The sequence below is a fragment of the Gnatocerus cornutus genome, chromosome 6, assembly GCF_029298725.1.
Source record: "Gnatocerus cornutus isolate USDA-ARS CGAHR chromosome 6, icGnaCorn1.1, whole genome shotgun sequence".
Lineage (NCBI taxonomy): Eukaryota > Metazoa > Arthropoda > Insecta > Coleoptera > Tenebrionidae > Gnatocerus > Gnatocerus cornutus.
In genome coordinates, this window is record NC_142238.1 from 8,398,827 (window position 1) to 8,421,684 (window position 22,858).

Below are 22,858 nucleotides of genomic sequence, written 5' to 3' on the forward strand. Positions count from 1 at the left end.
TGTCATGTTATCAAGTTTTTTAGGGCTAAAATACGAAGTTTTTGTTTTTTAAATTTGGCAGTATATTTCGAACGTCAGTTCTAATTTTTCTTAAATTGAGGATGTCATAAAAATCAAAATTTGTTCTTAGTGTCAAAAATTTTATTGTCGTCCACATCGTCTAAGTTGAATTGAGTGGGCACGGTTAATCTCGAATACGGTTAATTGGGACACTGTACATACATCAATTTTCCTGCAAAGGATTTATTCCAAGAGCAATTTTAGATATCAACAGAATTTGAAAGGTATAACTTAGATACCTGTAGTGGATACATGTAAATTTTTTTAATAGATAGCTCTTCAAGCAGCTGTCAAGTTTTTTATTAATCGCAAATTATGATGAAAAACATAAATAAAATATTTTTTAAGCGGTACAGATAATAACCAAAAAATGGTGACAATGATAGAGTTCTTGTTTAACATTTTGCAGGAATTGCAGAAGTTTTAAAAAATCAACGTTGACTTTCGAAACGACTAATCGAAGAGCCGCATTTAAAGTTTGTCGCCTACAAAAAATTGTCTGCGAGAAAAATAAGGTATAGTCATCAAATTCTAGAATAAATTGTATTAAAATAGTGAAAAATAATTTATTTGTAAAGTAGAATGACCTTCTGATCGTGAATCTAAAGCTTGTTTTGCTCCATCAGGTAAGGACTCAAAAAAGTTTTATAAACAAACATTTTTAAGTTTTACTTAATAAATTACAAAGTCATCCTACAGGGAAAGGTCTTATAGCGCCGGACGCTTAAGATATTTTCAAAATTTGATTTACCAAAAATATTATTATTATTTGTTTTTGTACAATTATTTAATAAGAAAAATCAATGTTTAAAAATAAATAAGAAAAATAAGAAAACAAGAAACAATTTAATTTTAAATACTAAAGTTGAACTGAACAAATTTTCGTCATATTATGTGATTTTTTGTTACATGTAACGGCGGACATCAACAATTTTAATGAGAATTCAACTCACCATAGGTTCGACCTATCAGAGACTTTAATTTTTTCAAATCAACCAATCACAACAAACTTTTTCTGGAAATTTCACGAGTGCAATTTTCAGTGACAATTCCACGCGAAAATACCACGCGAGCTGTCAGTTGCTTGTCAGTTCGTTGAATTCTCATGACGAATATAACTCGGGAGCTCGAAATTGTGGGAAAATTTTCCTCCAGTACTCGTAGTTTGTTTCTCCGGACAATTGGCACTCGTTCACTTCGCTCACTCGTGCAATTGATCGTCGAAAAAAATACTCGTCTGTCGGAAAAATTTCCGACAATTTATGAAAAACTTTGTGTTTTGACAGAAATCGTACAAATAATGGGTGGTGCAGTCTACATGTGCCCAATTTACACAAATTTGGCAAGCAACCAAATTCGTCTGAGAACTGAACATACACTTTATTTTTTCTTCATTTTTATTGGTTTCTACTAATTCTTTGTTCATCTCTGAACAAACAACTTCTAATTTGTTTCGTTCAAATTAGTCTTTAGTTTCAGTTAGATTTTATTACTTTTAGTCGTTTTTTCTCGAAGATCTGTTCGACTAACAATTTAAAACATTTTTTTAGAGAGTTTAGATTGTAGAATAAGCCGAAATCTACACATAACACTTCTGCTCAAATAGCGTCAAATCACTTGACGGGAATAAATTTTGATTATAAGAACACTTACGTTTAACAGAGAATTCAACTCACTATAGATTCGACCAATAAGAGACATTAATTTTTTCAAATAAACCAATCACAGCAAATTTTTTTTGGAGTTTCTCCGGACAATTGACACTCGTTCGCTTCGCTCACTCGTGCAATTGATCGTCGAAAAAACTACTCGCCTGTCGGAAAAATTTCCGACAATTTCGAGCCCACTCGTTATATTACTTATGAAAATTCTACAAAAAAATGTTGACTGTGTCACTAAAACACCATCAAACAAAAGGGTTCTTACAATTTTGAGGAAACTACTAACGATCGGTGTTTGATAATACACCATCTATCGTTTCTTGATAAAGACTTTCTAACTTCATAGTTATTACTTTTTTTTATAATTTCTTCTTGAAGAAATCTACACTCCCCATCGCTATAAGACTTTCCCCTAACTTTGTAATACATACAAAGACATTAAAAAACGCTTTCCAAATAGCTATAGTCATCGGTGGTACCTATACTCAGTTATTGCTAACATATTTGAGCAAAACCAGTAAAAAAAAATGGTCCCTAAGCAAACTAAGAACTCTTAGTTTAATTATGTCCACATAATTTTAATCTCAACCCCAAATTTAAAATAAAGACTTTATTGACATTCAATAATAGCATAATCGACCAAACAACATGACTGATGAATTGGAGTGTCCACTTATTGTTTGTTTGTTTATTAACGCAGATCTTATACATATCATAGCACAATTAATTAGATAAAATTATAAAAATAATATCACAAAAAACAGATTCAAAATATTACAACAAGAAAATAGTACATACTAGACTAGGACAACAAAAGCGGTTTTTTTTTTAATTTACCCTTTGAGATACTAGCTCAGTTAACAAGAAAAACGGGTATACGTTTGTAAAAAAGTAAAGTTTCGAAAATTTTCCCAAATATACAATTAAAAAAAATTATAAATTTCAAGTTGCAGCATCGTGAAGGTACGAATGTCTAAAGTAGTTACATACAATTTTTTTTGACGACCTCAAATTTCCACCATAATAAATATTGAAACTTCAAATATGCTGTACCAACTTTATCAAAATAACAAAATTTTATAATTAAAGATTTATTATCTGCCATTTTGAATGGCAAGAACCTATTCGAAGACACCGAAACCACAATTCAATTTCCAACTAACTGCCAACTTCATCCGTGGCTAACTTCAACTCGTGACTAAATTGACGCCGCCAACTTCAGCTCGTGACTAAAGCGCCACTTTAGTCACTTGTGACGGGATGTGTTTAAAATGTCATTTAAATCGGCAAATTAAATACGTAAAAAAAATTAAGCGCTATTTTTTCGTTAATATGTGAATAAAATTACAAAAAATGCATTTGATATAAAAAAAACAGTAGATTTATATGTGTTAAATTTCCAATTTTTTGCCATGTTTACATAAGAGCACATAAGTACATAAGTGTTACATATTCATAATGTTCTGAATGGCAAAAACTGGTGCAAATTTGATAAATCATAAAACAAGTACAACTAATTTTTATTGTATATTCAACACTTTTGTAATTTTGTTCTTGTATTTTAACAAACAAAACACATTTTAAGTCATTTTCGAGACACTTAGGGTAGTGCAAATTGTGATTTATAATGATTTTTATTTGTTGTACAATTGACAAAAATTTTAAAATTTTTGGAAATATGTCGAGTTCAATGTCTTTATTAACTTGGCTACATCGCAGCAGAGGTAGCACGAAGACCACTGTATTATAGTGCGATGCCATAAACCACTGGAATATTGTAGAATGTTAAAAAATATGTCTTTTTTTCTTTTGAAGATACGGTGGATTAAAACATATACATATATCATGACCAAGAACGCTTCATTTGTGAGTGGTCACATCAGGAGACCACTCTTATATCTTATATAACTCACGACTATTGTGAAAAGTTTACATCTTCATGATCAAAGTTTTTTAAAACGAAAAAAATTAATAGTTGTGTGGAAGAATATGAAAATCCCGACCTGAATCCGGACCTATTGAGCAAAACAGACTTCACAACCGGAATCACTTATCCGCTCCAGTACAAAGTCTTGCTATTATATCTTGTTAAAACAAATTTTTGTACACATTTAGCCAACTTGAAAACATGTGTGCCAATAAAATAACAGATTAATAAGAGTTTATATTAAAGAAACGTGATTTTTACTCCCCTTGAAAAATTTAGAATTACAGTAGATTCTCGATTATCCGAGTCCCGGTTATTGAGTCTCCGCGCTATTCAAGCAACCTGTGGTTTTGAGTTCCTCCGCGTTATTCGATCTAATCCGGAGTTTTATCCGAGTTTTTCCCGAAAATGAATAATTTACACAAAACATGGCATATTTGATCAGGCGTCTTCATTGTTCTAAGAATTGCAGTTCTATGTATGTATGCAAATCTATAACTGCGATAAAACTGATGGTAGCCCAGTCAACAAAGACAATAAAATAGACATAATTCCAAAAGTTTTGAAATTTTTGTGAATTGTACAACAAACAAAAACAATAAGTTGATTTTTCGTGTAATGTTTTTTATTTCAAACAGTCTTCGCATTATCCGAGTTTTTTTCTTATCCGAGCAGGGGCTGGTCCACATTAGCTCAGTTAATCAGGAGTCTATTATACTGGCTGAATGTTACGACCGTGTGAACTATTTTTACGATTTTTCAGTGACTAATTGGGATAAACTTGAACGTAAACGCCGCAAGATCCATTCCCGATAAGTAAATGTATAAATAAACCTGAATGTTATGTTCGTATATAGTGATGGATTGGGCAAGTAGGCCAGGGAGTTTGGAAAGGCTCAACAGGATCCTGCACTCGACCAGCTGATTATCCTGCCACCTCTTCTTTGTTCCAAACTTGATATGCACGATATAAGTTGATGGGATCCGGAGTAAATTTACGATTTTTGTCATCGATCCTACTACGAAAACTTCCACGAAATTTTCACTCATTTGAATTTTAAAAGAGCGAAATATTTCGCTCCGTTAAAATATTCTACAAGTTGTAATTGTTAAATTTGCTGTAACGAAGTAAGGTATCCGCCGGTTGACTTCAAGTCGGCGACCCTCTGCCATGTACAAGAATTAAAGATGCGTTAAGTCCAATTTTCTTCATTAGACTCAATCTGCATTCCACCCTTCGCAATGCTCCGCTGCTCTCTTACTTCCAACAACTAGCATTTTTATGAGCCTTATAAATTTGTTTAATTGGTGTTTCATGCAAAGCGTACCGCTCCAAATTCATTTGATTGTCTTATAAATGACTGAACCGAACTCGTTTTGTCTTACTGACAATAAAATTCCTTTCGTCTAATTTCGCATGGAACAATCGATGCTTTGGAGATTCACATTTTATTACACTATTATGTCTAAAGTTTACAAGAACTTTGAGCATAAGAATTTCTAATAAATAATAGTCTTATTTATACTAAGTAGATGGGGATAAATTTATAATTAATCGCAATGCTTCTTAATTGAAGCCCTGAAACAGATTTCCTGGAACAAAATTTTCGTATAAAAACTAATGATTGATGCCACAAACGATCCATTAATAACTCGCCTTGCAGCCAAATATTTTTTCCTGTCATAACAGTTCCTCGCTCTTGACAGGTAGGGTTATAGGATAATTCCCCGTTCTTCCTATCCCAATAGCTAAAAGCATATTTTCACACGCTGTTAACGTAGCAATATTGAAACATTGATTTACAACGTTACCTACCTTTACGTGGAAGTTCGTTTCCATGCATATTTTACACATTTCTGAAATTGGAAATGCAAAAACGCTTCACTACAGTGATTAACTGACACTTTTACAAGTAGTAAATTTATCATTCATTCTTCTATTGTGTTCCCTGGCGGTCCTTAGAAACTCTTAAACAGATTATCACTAATCCTATTGTCACACTGACCACAAGAAAGTTTTTGTAAGAGATGCCATCATCTACAGCAACGAGCGTAAAATCATGATCTCCGCCTTTTTAAATCTTAAAATCAAAAGTAATGTTTATATCCACTCTGAATAAGAACTTATCATTCAGTCTGATTAGAGTTGATGTATAAAAAGAAATAAATAATCCATATTTAGATGAAGCGGTCGTTAGGGAGTCCCGGAAGTGCCGTGTCTCGGCTTTTCAATGCGAGTAAACAGATCAAGAAAATTCTTACACGAAATCCCTGCATTCGAAGAATAATTATGATTTATTATTTGCGAGAAAACGCCAAGTTTAGAAGGTAAATTAAATTATTGAAGATTTCGGAGAAAATTTTATCGATAACTTCTTTAACTTCATCCAAGTATTTAAGAAGTACACAAAAAAACGAAATGAATAATAACAAATATTACATAATCAATAAACAAATGTCATAATTTTTTTTAAAAAGCGTTAGGAAAGATAAGAATTTTCCACTGGGTTTGTTTTTGGTATCAGACTGATAAAAAATCAAATAAAAATTAATTCATTTTCTCTTCAAAATAAAACATAAATTGATGTTAAAATTGTTAGTTTAATTTTTATCATTTTCAAACAAATAATAAATATAATAAATACCTAAATAAATACGCAATAATTAAAAAGGTCCCTAGTTACATTTAATGTGATTGTGTTTTAATTGAAACTTTTCCAAAGTTTGAAATATTAGATAAGGTTTACATAAAAAGGTTGACAATAGTGAATAGAATTTCTTGTAAAATTTTGAGATTTATTTATGTTTCTCAATTAAATAAAAGGGAAAGCTAAATTAAAAATTTTAAGAAACACAAAACGGGCTGGTTCAGATCTTGGATAAGTATGTAGAAGTGGCTTAAGAACAAAATTAAAAAGAGATTAATTTTAGAATAACTTTACAGCATCTAAGAAACAAAAAGATAAAAATCCATTAAAATCGAAAATAAAATTGTTATAAAAATATTAAGCTATCTATAACATACCTCAAAAATCATAATTAAGCAGTTTTATGTTAATTTGATCTGTTTTTAATTACCGATTACTAAATTTGATTGAAAAATGGTACTGCTTCATAAAGAATTTGCAGAATTTATGAGTAAGTTTGTGATTTCCACGCTGTAAAAATCTGGAAATGCTTCATATAATCAAATTTTGCGCCTTTTATGCTCCGGAACCGTCCAATCCACATCCCCGCCGTCGCAAACTTCCGATTCCGGTAACAGTGTGGCGCTCCGGAACATTCCGGCGCTCGCGAGAGCACTGCCACAAAATTGCATCTGAGTAGCGAAACATCCAAGTCCGGTTTTCGTTCGCTAGGTAGCGCCACCTGCTTCTATTTCGTCTCCACTCCCCTCGCCCATCCCTTCTTCCATCAGGGAGCAGATAATAAGGCAACAATACCGCGGGGTGTAGCCAAAAGTGACGTTGTTTCTCGTCGATTGGCCGGCGTAGTTTCCCGCTATCTCAAGTGATTGGTCGGGGAGGCACCTAGAGGCCGCCTTCTGCCCTCGACGCTCGGCGTCGCTCGTCTCCGGGGTGGGGCTCCACCACCCTGGGGAGGAGGAGGAGCACCACGCGCCGCCAGACCATTCGATGCTTATCAGCGTCCCAGTCGCGTTTATCCGGTCGTTGTGCAGTGTCTCGCGAGTACCAATCGTCTTCCAGCGGGAGCCGGCATGAACCTGGGCTGAAGAGTGCTGTGCGTGCAGAGTGCGCCAGGACTTTCGTGGGAGTGCCGCACACCAGCCAAGACGCGGTCCGACGAGAGCCACCCCGTGGAGCGCGGTTATCCGACGGCGTCTCCGTGGCCCGCGCTATCGTTGCCGGCGCCAGAGTTGGACCCGGTGGCTGCAGCCTGGGGCCGCAAGTTGTACCCCGGGACAGGCGCGCCGAGAGTCGCCGCGCCGGGACTCATGTTTGGACTGCACCATCATCAGGATGCCACGGGCCTCCATCACCATCATCAGCCGAGAGGACCTAGTCTCAAAGAGGAACCCCTCTCGACCACCAGGTCTTGGATGCAGCCCGCGGTGCCTGACCAAAACGGGTACGAACTCTATATTTTTCTTATTTTCACTTTATAAAGGTAAAAATTCTTTTATGTAGATACCTACAGGTGTATTTATTCAGAACATGTGTTCTTGTTTTGAAGTGAACACGAGGCAAAAAAATTCATGAATTCTGAAAATTTAATGGGAATTTTATGGAATATTTAATTATTTTTTATATTATGCTCGTACGATTTGTGGGTTTTTTCTACCCTCCAATCAAATTGTACAGCTGTTTGTTGTGTAAAATTAATGTTTGAGCTCAAAAAGAGATTTTAACACTAAGCAGGTGCCTGCCTATTTCTACTCCTACATAGTGTGATGCTCTATGAACAATAAATATTAAAATTAACTTGGTTGAGGAGGTAGGGGCAGCATGCTCAATTGGTAATATTTACATACCTACTTTATAATATAAATTTATGGGAGGTACAAAAATTGAATTGTTGTTTTTAAGAAACTTTTTGTTTTCACTACTAGATATTCTAAGTGAGATAATAAAATTAATATATGAATAAAAAAAATAGATAGTTGAGATCCACTGGTAAATACAAAATTCACATGACACCATGTTTGCATTTTTATCTACATATGTAGGTATTTTTTATGGAAATTGAGAATAATTGAGAAAGTCTAGTGTTTCTACTTGTATATGTACCTATCTATTCCATTTTCAGTATGTTCAATAATAAAATTAATATTTCTAAGATATACCAACTTGTTTTCAATTTTAGTAAATTTAGATCAAAAATTTAAACTACAAAGTTTTTTTTGGTTTTATTACATACCTATTTATCACATTAAAAATATGCATTTTCAAAATATTGCAGATTTATTTATGTTGCATCTATCTCACCATATCTTCAAGAACAATCAATACCTTGTATTTGTGTTATGTCTACCAGATATGGGTTATAAGCTATAGGACGATTTTATATTTTATATTGGGATAATAATATATTTCGCGCAAATGGTATAATTTAGTAAAAAATGGTACAAAACATTTCAAGTATACCAACTTACATAATTATTATTTCAATTGGAACACAGTGGAATTTTTAATTAAGCACTTCTTACAATTTACAATTTGTTCAGATATACATACATTAGTTTAGCTACATATTTCTACTTTGATCCACAAAATGTCTAATTCTGGCAATTTATATTTCTTTTTTATTTATTTATTAATTTGGCAAAATGGTTAATAGATTTAAATCGTCAATGAATTCGGATAAAAATAAATCAATGATTTTAATTAATTTGTCTGACCACTATTTGAAAAAAATTACAAAAATCTTTTTTTATAAACTGTGGAATTATTAGAGAATTAAGTACCTACTTCTGCAATCAAATATTCATTAATTTATAATATAAAGTAATATCTTTTCTAAAAAGAGTTTGAATAAATGTAATTTAAATAGAATTTTGTTAGGCGTTTTTTGCTCTTTTTATAGAACCTAAGCTCGATCGGTAGATAAGTGCATATCACCATAGCCGAGAAGCTTTTAAGAAATCTCTACAATTATTTGATCTTAAATCCATAAATAAATACATGCTTAGAAAAGTGAACTTCTGACCATCTTCTTTCTTATAAGAATACTTGCAAAAAAGTCCCATAGTCTTGATCTTTGACCAAAAATTCAAGAAAGTGGAACGTGGACTACTATCTAAGGGTAATTTTTATTTGATGACCTCCAGACGATTTGAAACCAAAATTGCGGTTGAAAAAATTGACGTGGACAAAGGCTTTCAAAAATAAATAGATAAAACATGTTTCAATATGCTTTATTTTAGTGTAATGCCAAAATTCCAAAACACATAAATGTAACTCTAAATTCACTTAGTACGAATAGATAAAGTTTGCAACTGTCCAAGTCAACAAATTACTAAATTAGCTAAAGAACCACACAGCAACTCACGTGTACATTCTAATAAACAAACTTGCAAATTCGCAATAAGTTGCCACTCCTTTTAAAAAACCCAAATACACATGTCAAAGCTAGCAAGCTCACGTGTGCACGCTCCATTTTTTATACAGGTCCATTTTCCACGATGCATAAATTAAAAACTCGCAAAATGTTCAGTTTACCATGAAAAATTAAATTTTTTAATAATGTAATAGCTATTCATAACACTGCGTTTACACCACGTTCCATTTAATTTTTTATTTAAATTTAATTATATTTATTGTTATTCGCATGTGTGTGACAGTTTAATCGGTCTAGTTTTGTACTGGAAAATTATACTTTTAAGTGGATGTCTCGCCACTTCAGGTGATGTGGCAACAACATTTGGAAAACAGAACGTGAATTGCGAATCTTTTTTGTGCTTAACATTATTAAACAGTGTTTTTGCAAGTGAAGGGAGCAACGAGGCGAAAATAAACGAAGAAGAGACAAGATCAGGAATACTAATTCGGTCCCATCTGACAAGTTTTCGATAACAGTGACATTTTTCATGAATTTCAAATTGGTCGCTGTGCTGCAGTCGATTCGAATCGTATTATAGAACTAAGGCGACGATTTCAGCCACATTAACTGTTGCTTGTATTAACATAACAATTATTGTTGTATCCCCCTATATATCGCATAAATAGCCAGTTTTATGTGTGTGAGGAGGGTGGCAGACATAAATCAGTAAAGATATTTCGTTGCAGGCGACAGTATTTCAATATAATCACCCGTCTATTGGCGGCCGTTACGGCCCAGCTTCGTTATATACCGCACTCAATTGACCGCGTGAAATAAATGAGCGAAAAACTGACATAAACACCGCCATTATCTGATTTGCGAATCCTATAAATACTGCCGGGTCTAACTTACACGTTGCACAGTTTGCCACCTCTAATTGCCTCGTTTATTTGAACACATTCTCAATAAAATTTTCAAAAATTGCCAGGCAAAATTATGTCCAAGTTATATTGGTGATAAATTTTTGGTTCAATTTTATGCTTTAATTTTACAAGCCATTAGAACAGGCATTTTATTAATCGATTCACTATTCTTGTCTCAACTTTAGAACTCGGGAGAACTGGGAAGAATAAAATGTAACAAACATTATAAAGATAAACCCTCAAATTTTAATGCCCCTATTTATTTTTATTGATTAATCAGCACAGCAAAACAATTGTTATAATTACATATTGTGAAAGAGACTGTAAACTATGCATCATTAACTTGCAAAAGAGACAATAGAACGGAAGATAACGAAAAACGTAATCTACAGCTTCAATATTACGGTGTTGAAAAGACATATATCTTACTATTATATATGAAATTAAAATGTCAAACGTAAAACAAACAAAATTAATCTGTGCAGGTACGTGTTCCGTTTTTATTCAGTTCTTGAAATTTGTGGCTACAAAGTAAGTGAAAACGATGTAGTTTCTCAGAAGTGCGTTTGCTAAAAACTGCTGAAAAAGTGGATTATTCTTCTAAATCGTTTTGATCGATGCGGAAATAATGTCAACAATGTATGAGGCAATTGTTGTCACTAATGAAATTAATTTATTCAAATATCCCGTGGTGAACCTCCGGAGAAAAAAAGCGAAAATGAGAAAATATTTAGCGGAATCAGTTTTTGCGTTCGAAAATTAATAGGAACAAACGAACACTAGCAGGCATTTACCACCTTCATTAACAGCAAGGTATAAATTATCGCGTCCGTATAATTCACAGAGCTCGAGGGCATATTTCAGTTCTGCGTCCTGCGAACCAAAACCAGCGTCGTTCCAGCCACAAATGGCCCTGATTGCCATTGATCCCAACATTGTATATGTGGTCGACTTTTCACATCCAACACGAACATTTAGGAATTTTTAATAAAATAGTCCGGGCCTTTGCCTGATTGACGTCGTGTATTTTGTATGTGTGGGGATGGAGGATTGATTATATTTAATTCGAGTGATTCATTAATGTACATTTGTAACGCTTTTAAACATTCAATAATTACTTGATTTCATGAGATAAGTTCATACAATTACCTGAGTACATCATCGACTTGCCAGACAGTTGACAATTAATATTATTTGAAGGAGTGCCACGCTATAACTAATTTCGTAATGGCAAATGCTGCGATATTTATACGGGAAACGGGGAATTCTTTGGGGCCTCGACGCAGGTCCTCGACTATTAAACCATTAGCACATTCCATGCTAATTCTGACGGGTAGCCATGCAATTCACTCGTAAAAGTGCGACGTTTTAATTAATAAAAATGCCTCGATTACCGAAATATAATCGCTTTTTCTAATCAACTGAAGCTTTGCTCACAATCTTATATTATTGTTACAGATCGCGGCGCCAAACATGAGATTTTATTGTTAACCTTTTCACTGCGCAATGTTTTTTGGAAAATTTTGTAACTGTGCGCGGTTTGTCAGCTCCTGCGACAATATACGTTCCGAGCAGTTGATCGGTGTTCTGCTTTAGCGTATATTAACGTCTTGAGCACTTGGCCGTTTAACTAGTTTTAAAAATGTTCATAGAGATTTTAATTTTTCACAACGTCAATATATTAAACAAGGTAACATTGAGATGAGAGCTGATTATTATGGTAATATTACCTGGCCCTTAGTTCGTATCTACTTTTGAACTGCGTGGATAAAAAGATGCATGGAATAGATTTCAAATGAATTTTAGTCGTAGACGGATATATACGCTCTGAGCAGGGATCGGTAAAAAAAATGTATTTAAAAAAATGAAAGCTTTTATGACTGTGTATTCCTCTGAGGTAGATAAAACTATATTTGCGTCATCAAAAAATTACGTTTTGAGCAGTTGACCACTTCTTAATCAATGCGAATATATCCGCTCGGAGCAGTTTGAGCGAATTATTATTTTGCGGATTTTTCCGGGCCGAGCAGTGTAAAGGTTAAATATCAATTTCAGATTAGTTTTGCTTAATAAAACAGATTACAAAAACAATAAATTTACAAGAAATGGAAAAATTATTGTTGATCGGATGTTTTATGATTCCATGCAATTTATCTTAAACAAAATCGAAATTTCATGCTTGAGCTTATCTTATTTTCTGCTCTATTTAAATAAACTTTAATCGTACTAACGCCGTTTTATGACGTAATTATCAATTGTGTTCGTCACAGTGGATTATGTTACTTCGCACGTGGATAACGCCTTGCAAAATGTAAGTCATAAATTCTTAATCGATTGAATTTCTTACGACTTTTCAAGTCCAGCTCTGTTAGTCTTTCTCCAACTCCTCGGTTATTGTTGTCTTGTGTTATTCGACGTCGCACACATTATGAAAAATGTATCAAGACACTTTGGGTTTCGACACGATCATAACTTCTTGGCCAAATTGAATATTACAATACCGCCACCCGATCCGATGCAAATAAAACGTCGGATTAAACCGTTTACCTTGAGTCCGGGGGCGGCGTCGATACGCCTGCACACATATACAAGTGTTGTTTTATTAAGCTGTAAAAGCTCCTCTGAACGTTATATATATTTGAAATGTATTGGGTATCGGCACTGCATTTTGTCGAATAAATAAATGGAGTGGCAAGTAATACAAGTGGGGAGGGGCGACACAGGTGCAGGCAATACAGGCTATAGATTACATTATCGACGAACCCAAACGTGACACGATAGGTGTTGGAGAAATGGAACGCCACTGTGCAATGTAGTTTGTTTTCTCTTTGTTGGTTGCGGAGCTGCTTTTGCTTTTACACGCTCGTTCGACACAGTAGATTAACACTCATTTGCGATATTATTAATTGGATCTTGTCATCAACGTCAGGAGTGGTGCTTTGCAAACCATCAATCTCTCCAGAATTCAGACAGATTACGCTCGCCTGCTGGAAGGCTATGAAAGCTAATTTTCGTAAAACGGAAAAGTTTTAGACATTTATACACTTGGCGTTAACAGGGAAAAAGTTATGCTGAAGAGACGAAACAGCTGTTTACACCAAAACAAACAAACGAGAAACTCATTATTGTTAATATTTTTTTTTCATCGACGCTAATTTGCAGAAATTTTATTATCCTTATATGTTTTGTAATACGTAAATTTCAGGATCTGCCAATGCGGACTCAATAAAACTCTGCCGTTAACTGAGCTTTTATGAAATTTCATCCTGTCTCATCCAGTTAAATAAATTATAGTTGGAGAAACTCATGTGTGTACAATAATTATGTTTTGTTTTCTTAAAATAAAATTAACACGTCTCGTTAATACGAATTTTTCTATAATTCGTATCGTTTTCGTAATAATTGGTCCAGATTAACACGACACTGCTGTCTATTTTGATCCAACTGACAATAATTTTTTTTTATGAATAAAATGCAGTTTATTTGAGATACGCCACTGCACAATACGAGACAAAATAGCATTCTCTTATTAGCTTAGGAATTAAATTCGTACGAAAATTAGCTTTCATTGTCTTCAATTGGAAATAAAGTTCGACATTAGTGGATGTGAATAGATTTGGATGTGACTGGATTTATATTAAACTAGTCTACATAACATCTCCGGCTTTTATAAAATAAGCGAATCCTCTTTGTCTGTGCCTTTAAATGATAATTTAAAACAGCTTCAAGTATTCAGAAAAAGTAAAAATATTTATTTACCTACCTATTTAGAAAATCGTATAATACGAGATAAAATAAATTTTTAATTTAAAAATGATCTAAAATTAACAGTGTATTAAAAAATTTTTGACAGTTTTAATAATTCTACATAGCTGAAATTCAACCGTCATGTTTATTTATATTATCTATGCTAAATTTCTTCCAACAATTAAGAATAAGACATTTCAAATGTCTAGTTAGCAAAAAAAAAAAACCATCTTCATAAATTTGATTATTCTGAATGTATTTTTCACGCTAAAATAATGCAATTTGTAGCCGTTACTACTTTTTGATACACTTATTAATAACTTTGCCCAATTATGTAATTTGACAATAAGACAGAGATAAGCATTCACATAGCCAACCAAAAATTTCAAGTTTTTTAATAAGCATATAAAATCAACTTTATATTTTCCCTAAATTTGACTAATTTTTAATAAAAAACATCACCACATTTCAGTTTTAGAATGAACCAAGAATTGATCCAATAAATTTTCTTTGAAAAGCTAGAGAAGCCAATCGAATAAATCATATTTTCTATTAACTGTTTGTCAGTATTATTTGTCTTGAGTTGAAGCAGGCACGTATCTAATTATAATTTAAAACAATCTTTTCCCCAGTAAATTTAATAGACCTCGTTATAATATTCTTTGTGAATTTTGTTCAGCTTCCAACATTCAATTATCCTCGCAATTCGATAGTGCCCGTAAACGCCCACATATAAATTTGCGAAATGCTAGTTAGTGGCTAATGTCGGCCTTTCAAGGGATTATAGCAATTCCCTTTCGCCGTGGGCGAGCAACTGAAATACCTGACACGTCCTGAACATGTCGCGCTATCTTGTTAGGGTGAACCAGGAGTGTGGTGCCTAAGCAATTATTGCCACCATATCCAGACAATGGAGTCCACATTGACCACTTCGATCGAACCCTTTCGCACAGATGGTGTTGTGACACTTCAAATAATAACGTTTAACCGCGTTATCTGCTAATGGTAAATTAGATTAGGGTATGACGTCCTGTTTAGCATGTGCTAATAGACACTTCATATCTGCAACTTCAAGTGTTATTTCTTTTGCAGGATTGGCGTCGGTCGAGCACACTTTGAAAAACAACCTCCGAGCAACTTGCGAAAGTCCAATTTCTTCCATTTCGTCATCGCTTTGTATGATCGAGCGGGACAACCAGTGGAAATCGAAAGGACTGCTTTCATCGGATTTATCGAAAAGGATCAGGTCAGTTAATGGCGACCTTTAAGAATATGATATTACCGGGATCGATGACTTTGAGAAATTGGGATTCGTGACATTATTCAATCTGCTTTTAATACACGAGCCAAGAATTTTTTTTTCTTTAAATGCTCTTTGATTTTCAACCGCTCTACATTTTCTACCTCTCGTCGACAGTTATTTAAGGATAATTGTATGTAAAACAATTAAAACAAATGTCACAGTCATTGTTTGCCTAGTAAACGAATCTTGTGTCGGCCTCTGGTCTCCCGTTAATGAATTACCTCGAGTACAAGCAAAATAATTACAAGTCGGGGGCTCGTAATGAAACATTTCATGCTAATCACGCAAATTACTTTTGCAATGCAATGCAAACATGCACAGACCATGTACACCACCTTGATTAAAAACTTTGCAGTTGACTGGTCATTTCCTATCTTTGTTCCATCAAGACATGGAAATTCTACGAGCAAAATAATTGAAATCGTTAGACCTGGGAGGGGCTGAAACATTTATCGGAAAATGCGTGGTCGGATAAAGAAATTATCAGTTAGAGACTAGCAAGCAATATTTTTATATATTTTCATATGATCTACAATTTGTTAAAATTCTGCATATTTACAAAGTCTTTAACAGAATCACTGAAAACGGTTAAGCTCAGCTCTAGTTATAGAGTAATTTCACACTTTCATTTTTAGTTGAACTTCATGAATTATGTAAATCGCGTAACTTGTGTAATTATAATTTTATTGTTGAAACAATTTACAACGAGAAAGTTTCCAAATTTTTATTAAATTCTATTACTCTGATAGATTCAATATAAAACAACGGAACGAGTTTTTCACGTGTGGGTGATCTCGACAAATTCCAAAAATAAAAAGCGTCAATTTTTTAGTTTATTGTTTTGTTCGAATAAATACTTACTCTATTTTGAAGGGCCGGTTAAAATTTAAACTTCTAAAACATTGAAATCTTTTTAATCCAAATCTCTTATAAAAAAATTTGATCAAAATGAGATCTAGAGAATCTTGTCTTCAATCAAAGGTTCTAAAACCAAATAAAATCTATTTAAAAATAAAAAACTACGAGCAGAATAATTATTCAAAATTTTAATTTTTAAACCGCTCTTAAATCCGTAATCGAGAAATACAACATCCACGCCAGCATGTTTCTGATCAGAAGTGATCCGTAATTTTCTCGCCAAGGAAAATTAGCCTGGAGATGAAAATTCGACGTAAAATTTTAAATAACTGAAAAAGTATTACCTATTTTCTTTCTATTTTTTCACACATTGTTTATTTTAACAATTAGAATTAAACCATGAATAATCTTTCACCATTAAGTTAAATACAAGTAAATATGTATGTCCTGCCAGGGGAAAGAAATTTTGAACGGCCCAAATGTGTTGTTACAATGTTTCTAACTAACCGCTAAAAATATAAACCGGTTCGAGTATTGTTTATTTCTAATTTTAAGTAATTCCCAACCATTTCTAAACCATACGCACGTTGCACATAAAATATTTCAAGTTTTATAACGCTTGGAAATACGCCAGGGCAAAGAAAAAATTATAAAGCCAAATGTGAAGGACAAAAATGAATTAAAAAATATTTAAAGATACCTAATTCCTAATTTCTAGAGTGTTTTAAAACTGACTGGTTACTTATTTATCTAAAAAAGGTAACTAATTAAGATTTGTTTGAATGTAATTTACTAAACATCAGTTCTAGATTCTAGAATACCTACGCTTGAAGGACATGCTAAGGGACAAAAGTTTTGTGCATTTAACCTTCATTTTCAAAAATGTTATTAAAGTGATCTGTATAATTTATAACAATTCTTGTAGAGTCTAAAATCTACTCAAATGACTGCAATTATTATAATCATATTTTTGTATATTTTGGCGATGCCACCAAATTTACCGTATTTATTGTGCTCAATCACAAACACTTTGGGAGATTTTTATTTTTACGAATAATTGTTAATTTTACGTTAAAAGTGTTTACCCCAAAAACTATTGATTTTTCGAGTTAAGGCAAAGACATATTTTTCCTCTAGGCTACCATAGAAGAGGTTTCTCAGAATTGAGCGCTTTGATGTATGGGCAAACGCCAGCTCCAACAATAAATTTCTTTAAATTCGATCAGAACATTGCTTTTTGTTCTAAAGTCTCCATATTTTGGATTGTTTGCGAAACGAGCTCTTAAGTTAAGGCTGCATAAACAGCAGCCGAAATTAATTCGTAGATATCTAGTAAAATTCGCCATAAAACTAGCTTGAAATACGTAGCGATTATGCAAAGCTATTGTAGGAATAATTGGTTTAGGTGTGTTAATTCCGGGTGAACACGAGCCGTTGTCGACGTTTTGTCGACCCGTCAAAATGGACCCAAGAAGCATTTTGCCGATTCTACGTTGCCATGGTATCCGTTTTAGTAAAGTGTACAACGGAGGGAAAGTGAGATGAATAAATACAGCGTGTTTTGGCTGGGTAGGAAGTTGTAGACGGGCGGCAAGAGACGGGGGTGTAATTGTGTTCGTGGCGATGCAGAAGATTAGGGCGCGAGTCGGGCAGAACATTTATCATGAAACCCAAACCAGAGCTGAGCGCCGGTCACAACAGAAACCATTATCGCAACGCGCCGGCAACGGCTTCCGAACTCCAATTCTCCACTCTAGATTTATTAAGATATATATAAACGATCGACTAAATTGCTAATATACCTCTTTGTTCCAGGAGGCCGACGGCCAGAAAACGAACAATGGGATACAGTACAGGCTACAGTTGCTCTACGCCAACGGTAAGTTTACCAAGCACTAACTACATCTAAATAGATTAAGAGCTAAAATTTGGATTGGTAAAATGCGACCTAAATAAACGTTGTAGATTTCGAGAACGTAAAAAATAAATACAAAAAGAAATCGTTCATTTATCTTTAGCAGGAGACAAGTACGTTGTTCTCATCTTATCATGGCTTTAATGTTTTTAGTCTGTCGTGCGCTAGTGGCAAAATAGTCCATATTTCATTCAAGCATGGGCCGCAATATTGATCCACTTTCTGTCCATTAGTAGCGACCTTGCGAAGACGAAAAGACGCAAAAGAAATGATTTAGCGAAAGTTCGGTTGACAAACCTCCACGCAGGGGTCGTGAAGTTAAAGGAACGTAAATATTTGACAATTTGTTAATACAAGCGGTAATAATTTATGATGGATCGAGGGCAAAAGCAGTAAATGCATTGCACGTAGCTTAAGAGATTTCTGTGAAATATACAAGAAGGAAGACGTAACATGTAGTGAACCGGCGCTATATCTCATTTGCCACAGCACACCTCACTCAGCATCATCCCCGAGGAGCACTCTTCCTCTCCTTATTTGTAATAAAATAACTCCACAAATGCTCTCCCAGGACTGGAAAGATGGCGAACCCTAAGGCTTTACCGCCTCCCTGGTCTTTGTTCAGACGCGCTATCGTCGGATAGGACTTTGTTCTTATCATGGACTGTTTCTAACCGACTCGCAACAGTATCGAAATTGTTTGACGTGCCGTAAACTTTAGCATTATCATTTTAATGATTCAGGAGACGGACGAGTGCTAAGAGTGAAATGGTGCCAATAATAACGTCGCTAAGTCGTAACCACGTAATGCCAAAGACCAAAGTTGCTAATAGAAACGATTCAGGGTGCCATTATAATACACATTACCACGCTTTACTGCAAACTTGCACAAAACGAGACAAAAATATACGAATTATATGACGCGAAAAGAGTCTCTTATGTGCCAACAATTTTTTTTTTGATGGGATTCTTTTAGAAGTTGTTTATTCGGCTCTCCAAAAGAACTCGATAAGGTCAATATTACTTTTTTTTAGTTTTTTTTTACTCCCGGACAAAAAGTTTTAAGTACCTACCCTGCTACTCGAAAAGTATCCAAAATAACAAAACTACTCTGAACAAAATATCAAGCGAATCAAAAGATCAAAAAGCAATAATAAAAGACATCAGTGCCCAAAAAATAGTGAGAATAACAAAAAGCTATAAACATAAGATGTAATTTTGGTGGCATTTTTTTCGGTATTTTCGCTGATATATTTCTCCGAAACCTCGATAGATAGCAAGCAAGATGCAGCTTGCGCGATTGTTTCTCTCGCCCTTGGGTCGATAAGAATCCGTTACTACATATCCCGGATTCAAAATTTCGGTTTTTTTTGGATAAATTATGTACTTACCTAAATATAATTTGGTCGATATTTCGCTTATTCGCGGAGCAAATTATTCGTGCTCACTTTACGCAGAATTTTAAGCAAAACTCAAAAAACCCGATTTTTTCACAACTAACTAAATTAGAAGTAATTAAAGTTTCGGATAGTAAATTTTGGGTTCCAAAATGTTTAACACCCCTTATCTCCAAACTAAATTAAAAGAGATCGAAAGATGAGGTTTTCGCCAACGTTTTTCTTGTTTTTTTCGCTAGTAATCCGTTCTCAGACATCCAAATTTTATGGTCAATTTAAGATAAAAATTTCTTACTCAAACAATGAAAAATTTTGAATTTTTGTTTTTTTGACGCCACTGTTAAAGTATCTCATCTACCAATCTGAAATTTGATTGGTTGATAACTTACTCGAAGAAAGTAATCGTCGTTTGCACTCCAAAAACGTTGATTAAAAATCAAAAAACCCTCTGCAAATCTATTTCAGTCTATGTTTCGTTTATTTGTGAGGCAAACTTAAGTTATTTGTCCTCATTTGACGCAGAATTTTATGTAGAATCCAAAACTGTGTTAACATACGTCAACAAATAACCGAATCAGAAGCGTTTGATATTTTGGGTTGTCGCCAGAAGCCAAAAATTTTGAAGCTCCAGAATATTTAAGGTTTGATAGAACGGATAGAAAGATACGGTTTACGATGTCGCTTTTGTAGCTTAGAATCCTGTCTTACATATCCGAAATTCAAAAATTCAATTTCATTCCTATATCGTAAGTAACCTAAAATGATGAATTGATGAATAGGTAAGCACTGAAGACATTGAAATCGGATGCACGATGTTGCAATTTCTTCTGGAGTTAGATCTAAAGATATTGTAATTTTTCCAATAACAAAACTCGAGTTTTTGTAGATCAGTGACTAAAAGGATTGTTCTCGGATGTGGATACTCCCAATAAAAATGAAAAAAAATTGAAACGAGTAAACGAGTGAATGGTGTCTAATTGTAACTTTCTCGCAAGTACATATCTTTAAGACAAATTAAAATCAATAGTATTAAAGAATAAGATAATTTTTTAAAGAAACTGTTGTTTGGTATTTCTTTCTAACCTTAATTGCATTGATTACAAAAGTTTATAAAATTGGTGATGTTGCTTCTATCGCAAAAAATAGCAGCACGTGTCACGATGTAAGTGATTAGGATTCCAATTAGAGTTAGTAATTGTGGAGTAAAATATATTGGAACATTCCATGGGCAACAGAAGCTGTACGTATGGCAAATCGCCTGTTTTGGTCGATCTGATTGACTAGTCGGATTAATTATCCATCTAATTAAAAGCAGCGTCTACTTTAACGATTGTAATTCCTGCAACGTTCTCGTCGGTAACCAGTTCCTTATAAGTAAGCGCCTTACTGCTCTAAAGTGTAAATGGTGTTTTTCTGCCGGAATGTAAAAGGCAGTCGGCCAGCGCAGCAAGTCTGCAACACAAGTAATTGACAATTGATAAACCATCAACTAAGCTAATTAATTAATTGCATTTAACATCATCCTGCAACTATGCGATCGTTTTCTCACCGTTACGTAAACTATCAAAGTTCGATTTCTGCCGAATGGAGATACCAAGTCGTGTTGTACGAATGTTGATTTATCTCTGCTATTAGCGAGCGTTATAAATCTTTCAGCGCGTGTTTGCTTTGGTCTTTTGTGGATTGACGGATTTTCCGCCCGGATAGACCACCGACCGCCACCAAGGGTTGCGTCCGACGAGATAAGGAGGCGGTGGCCGTTGAGGAATTTGCGGTACAAGACTTGCACTGCCGCTGGCTGCGTCTTATACTTCGGACTTTGGGGCCTCTGAGACCGACAACTTGCCGGGATTTGTTACAAACCTAACTCATAATTAGTTTACAACCCTCGCTCTCTGACCACTCGGTAATAACTAATTATCGTAACAAATTTACTTAAACTACCCATTTTATGCGTGGCTTACTTCCGGGTACACCACAACATGTCTGCAAGTTCTTAGATTTTTTTTTGATTTCAGGTGTGCGCCAGGAGCAAGACATTTACGTGAGACTCATCGACTCCGTCACCAAACAAGTAAGAATTTCTTTCTCCCCTTGGTTTATTTTTGGTAAAAATGCGGTTCTGCGCGTCCTTCTTAACGAAAACACTTGCAGTGTTAAACGACAAAGCAGAACCTAATGAAATTAAGCCTGAAAAGGTCGGACAAACGAGGTCTAAATGAAATTAGCAGCCAATGTGTTGTTCTACCACTTTGCACCGGCTAGAGGGTAAGATGAACCGGTGTATCAGCAAAACATTCCCAGTTTCGAATTCGCACAGCGTAATAATTAAATGAATTATGCAGCAAGAAACAAACCGGAGGAAGATCTTTCGTCACACTCCGATATGTCTCTCTCGTTGTAGATTCGACGAGCGCGAAATTAAATTTTACCTCAAACCATCTTGAAGTTAGATGATTGACTAAAATTAAATTTAAGAACTTAAACGCGTTAAGCTTTCCCCTTTTCACTCCATCAACTTGACTTGTGTAAAAATTGTTCTACGAGATTTCGTTAGCTGATTTTTGGAGACTTTGCCGATGTATTACCACAACGTGATTACGTAAACTGGGGAGAAGACACAAAAAACGACGTCACGTGCAGCATGCACACATGCAATTAAATTCACTTTCATCAAAGTTTTACCAAGAGCCGACTCGGTGGAATTTTCAGATCAATAGCAAACATATCACACGACATTCTTTATATTAATTAAATTTTAGCTGTAAGCATAAATAATGTAGAGACTCTGAATGTTATTCGTGCAGGATGTAAGGCTGAAAAAATTCTCATCCATTTCATGGAACAAAGATTTGTCATGTGCAATTCGAATAATTAATTTTCTCTTTGCGAATCTTGTATCTCTGATGAATATGCATTGTATAACTTTTAAATCGTGTGGGTCGGGGGCGTTTCGGGCGATAATCTCCAGTGATGATATCGGACAGGCGCGATCAGGTCCACGTGTCGGCCACGCGCCTCGACAGCCCCCTTTGCGGATAACACAGGAAATACTCAGCTCTCATTA

The 22,858-nt window shown here is 34.5% G+C and overlaps 1 protein-coding gene across 7 annotated transcripts in view; it reads left to right on the forward strand.

Annotated features, from left to right (window-relative positions):
• The first annotated feature begins 7,298 nt into the window (after positions 1–7,298).
• The window catches only part of kn (EBF transcription factor knot), a 44,706-nt gene continuing 29,146 nt past the window's right edge, over positions 7,299–22,858 (forward strand). For all 7 annotated transcript variants that reach the window (XM_088039253.1, XM_088039250.1, XM_088039252.1 and 4 more), the window contains exons 1-4: positions 7,299–7,737; positions 15,411–15,564; positions 18,295–18,358; positions 21,810–21,865. In XM_088039253.1, coding sequence (XP_087895379.1) covers positions 7,604–7,737; positions 15,411–15,564; positions 18,295–18,358; positions 21,810–21,865 — 408 coding nt within the window. In that variant the 5' untranslated portion in view covers positions 7,299–7,603. The remainder of the gene's footprint in view (positions 7,738–15,410; positions 15,565–18,294; positions 18,359–21,809; positions 21,866–22,858) is intronic.